General features: G+C 40.4%; 1 protein-coding gene across 1 annotated transcript; it reads left to right on the top strand.

Annotated features, from left to right (window-relative positions):
- Nucleotides 1-776: 776 nt before the first annotated feature.
- On the top strand, nt 777-3,708 carry LOC124776046 (glycine-rich cell wall structural protein-like). Its single transcript, XM_047250886.1, has 2 exons — nt 777-788; nt 3,079-3,708. The coding sequence occupies exons 1-2, from the start codon at nt 777-779 to the stop codon at nt 3,706-3,708; spliced, it is 642 nt and encodes a 213-aa protein (XP_047106842.1).
- Nucleotides 3,709-4,378: the final 670 nt, after the last annotated feature.

Genomic DNA, 4,378 nt, shown 5'->3' on the forward strand with positions numbered 1-4,378 from the left:
TTATATTATTTACCGTATGCTATTTAAAGATGATATTGAAAACTTCTTCCGCGTTTACGTATTCACACATTATTACTCCATATTATTGATTCTATAACGGTGGAAGCGAACAAATTTACTGAACTTTTTCTAAAATGGGTAGCCAACATTTATTGACAGTCTGTTCGTATACCAGGCACTTATACATTTTTTCTTTGTCTTCCATCTAAATGAATGACGTAAGTAGATGTCCTAAGCCATATAAAATCAAAAGATTGTGTTAAATATTTTTCTTGTGGTCTCTAAAGTGGAAGCCCATGTGTCCAGTAACGTTGTCTTACCAGAACAATAATCGTACTGTGTGTCATTTCATAATCCTCCATCAGCTCTCAAAGTATTCTACTAACATATTACCAAGACACGAAATAATTTTCGTTGTGGAGGGTTTTGAAAACGAGGAAACATCCATATAATCACGTTTTTCTAGGACCCCTTCGGAGGACTATGTTGTTGTAACGAAACGTGTATTTCTTAAACACAAAATTATTTGTAAAAGTTTCTTATCCAGTGTTTTTGATTATGTACATTTGATCTTACGAATTACGGCGTCGAACAGACGGTCGCTCTGTGTAGCCATCATCAAGCTAGGCTAATTGCAGTAATGCTCTGAGAAAGCGCGACACACCTCGCTTGTTGCCGTCGGGTGGGGGAAATAGGCAGTGTATATAAGCCGCTTAGAAACCCCACAGTGGCATCAGTCATTGCCTGCTCCACCTGTACCACCTTCAGCAGCAGCAATGAGGATCCTGGTGAGTAGTTTCTCGACATGTAAGCTCCGCTCCGTAAGTTCTACTGTGTTGTAGTGATCACCTTCAACTAGTGACTGTGAAGAGTGATATTCATAAGCACCGTCAGTAAAAAGCATATGATTCGATTGTTCGTGAATTAAAAAACATTAGTGAAAGATAAAGAGCTTTAGATTAATTTTTACTATTAAATATACGATGGAATAAAATTTTTGGGGCATTTTCTTAAATAACTCCTAGTGCTGTCTTTGCTGCAACATTCCTTCATTCTAAGAAAACCCCAGCGATAGCATTTCATCATAGTGCAATTGCAGTCATTGTTAGCTGATGATGAAAATAAGGACAAGATATAAAGCATGAGTAACGGATTAATAAATTCAGTAATTCTACAACAAATTGACTGGATCTGGTCCATCTTAATTACTCATTTACAGTAAACGTTAATCAGTACCGACATTCTTTCACAAAAGTTTGGGAAGACTCGTGTGGTAATCATATCTCAGTTTTAGATGCGTTTTATGTTGATCGTATTTTCGTAAAATCATATTTTTGGAGCAAAGGAAGGAATTATTGTGACGTATCGAAACCTGAATCGTTTGACAAACAGCGTATTGTGGTGACTACCTACTCAGGATCATAAGCTGAATATAACTATCACTGAAATATACCAAAGCCGATATTTCATGTTTCGTTTACGTGTTCATTGATCATATTACAGTCCTCTGCTATGATGCTGAACGAGTCAGTTTTACATACACAGCATAGTTTCTCAAAGAAAAATATGGCAGCAAACAGATTTCCTCACAGTGGCAACAAACAACTAACTTCCGTTTAGTATAGTTCATTTTATAGAATGCCGACGGTCGTAGCACCATACGACCTCTCAGATGCTCACAATCGGTTTTAACAATATTTAAGGGGCGTATTTAAACTGCATTTTAACTTGAGTGTTAATGTTTCTGAATGGAACCGAAAACAAATTATTTTATAAGGGAAGAACAGTTTACGATTCACGCTCGCTTTAAATGCTGAGACAGCGCGCCAAGTATAAACATTACACCTGAGGTCTGAGCCGCATTAGATTAAGCAGAGCACAGGAGTGCACATTTTGAGTGAACTCTACCCTACCATTTACTCCTGTTAATAGAAAAATCCTTGTTGTCCAACAATATTAAAGTCTACTTTGATGCTTCTACACTAAATGTTGCTAAATAACAACCATAAAAATTCAGCAGGGGCTATTGCTGAAGATTCGTTTACTTTGCTTTTGTTGCCGAGTTATATGAGCAGGTTAATTATTTCCATTAGATATAAGTAAATTTACATTCGTTTCAGACTTATTTTGAGTCTATTCTGCAACCTTTTGCGTCCCAATAAATAAGTGAAAGTACTTACACTGGATGAGTCATCTAAATCAAAACATCGCATAGCACAAAAAAAAGTAGCACAGACAAGTTTCCCATGAATGGCAGGGGTCTTCAAGGTGAGACAGTTCCCTTCCTGTTAGACGGTGTTCTAGGTGAATAACAGAAGACAAATCCCTTTTTATTGGCCTCTGTTTTTACTGCATAAAAGTGAATAATTTTGTACCGTAACATTATGAATCTGCTGAGGCATACAACAAATGTTATAAACTCAAATTCATAGACTGAACTTAATTCATAGCGGTTGTATCAAGAAGTCCAGCAGATGGTGGGAGTGGGGGGGGGGGGGGGGGGGAAGGATGGGAGGGGGAGGTGCCGACAGACCTTGAGTTATTCCTCCAGAATTTGTTTTATTCAGGTTTGTTGAAAGGTACCACGTAGACAGGTGTTGTTGTAGGCTTCCCTAATGTAAATATTTACAAGTAAGGACCATTGCTCTATGTTTCTACCCAACGTTAAAGACACTGTCAAATGAAAGAGTCATTCAACCCTATGTGTGTGTGTGTGTGTGTGTGTGTGTGTGTGTGTGTGTAATTATGTGTGTGTGTGTGTGTGTGTGTGTATGTGTAATTATCTGTGTGGGTGGGTGTAATAATTCCTTTAGTCAGGCGTTAGCAACGCAAACAATGAATGAAACTGCCTGTTTTGTTAAAGAACAAATGGAAATGAATTTGAAATGTAGTGAAACCATAAATGCGCAACAAACGTTTTCACACTTACGTTAAAACATTTTTTGTTTCGTTTTGGACAGGTTGTTGTTGGAAAACGTTTAATATTATTAAGAATTACTATGCAGTAGCATACCGAAACGTATCTCTCATTGAGGGAAGATGGACTTTGCTGTTGATACCTGTTGATGTCATTTTCAGGTGTGCGTGTTCCTGTTCGGACTGGCTCTGGCCGAGGAGAAGCAGGTAGAAAAAAGGGGTGTGATTGGTTCCCTGGGTGGCTATGGAGGCGCGTCTATTGGCGGAGGTTACGGGGGCGGCTATGGGGGCGGCTTTGGTGGTGGTTATGGAGGTGGCTACGGAGGTGGCGTCAGCTCTGCAGTTGGAGGAGGTCAAGTAACCAACATCGCCATAACCAAGCAGGTGCCCATCCCGTACCCAGTACCAGTGCAGCGTACTGTCCCAGTACCAGTCAGGGTTCCCGTCACAGTGCCAGTCAACAGGCCGGTACCGGTGCCCGTCCCACAGCCGTACCCTGTCCCCGTGCAGAGGCCAGTCCCAGTACCCGTGAGCGTCCCTAGCCCAGTCCCCGTACCAGTACCACAGCCCGTCGTCGTCAACCAGCCAGTACCTGTCGTCGTGGGAGGCGGAGCTGGTGTCGGCGGAGCTCTCGGAGGCGGCTACGGCGGCGGCATTGGTGGAGGCTACGGTGGAGGCTACGGTGGAGGCTACGGAGGAGCCATCGGTGGTGGCTACAGCGCTGGCTACAGCGGTGGCTACTCTGGGGGCATTGCTGGAGGCTATGGAGGCTACGGGAAATACAGCCACTAACATCAGCAGCTGAAACCAACAACTCAGACAAAATACACCACCAGAGATTCAATGCATATTTCTTGCAATGTTCTGTAACTGCAGCAGAAAATAAAAAGCATTTGTAACATAGATATCTCGTTACTCATTATAGCCCATTAAAAATAATGCTGTTGAGAATGTATTTTGTTTCCAGGTTTATATTATGGAATTTCTTCACTGTGGATCAATATCTGCTGTGAAAATGATGCTTGGCAATTCAGACAATTTCTTTTTGTCTTCCATAATCAGTGTTCTATTTTCTGAGACAGAACATTTTAAAACTAGAATTCCAAAATTCTGTGATGTTATAAATTATGAACATTTTACTGAAGGGTCTTTTCCAGTCTGTGATTTCAGCACATGCCATACACAGCCTATATCTCTCAATTCTACAATATAGATGATTTGTGAAGACTCAAAGCTAAGAAGAAACGACAGCAATGGTTATCACCAGATAGTATTTACCTCTTTACGTTTATGTTTGCAGTGGTGCAGTACAAAAATTCGAAAATATTTAATGATGCTATGCAAACTTCGGTAACGTTATTAATTTGTTTCGAAGCTAAATTAATTCATATATAAGCACTCTTCATGTGAGCGGTAAAAACACATTATAGTGTTTTCATTAGCCAAGAATACAATAGAAAAA

Source organism: Schistocerca piceifrons, chromosome 2 (assembly GCF_021461385.2).
Source record: "Schistocerca piceifrons isolate TAMUIC-IGC-003096 chromosome 2, iqSchPice1.1, whole genome shotgun sequence".
Classification (NCBI taxonomy): Eukaryota; Metazoa; Arthropoda; class Insecta; order Orthoptera; family Acrididae; genus Schistocerca; species Schistocerca piceifrons.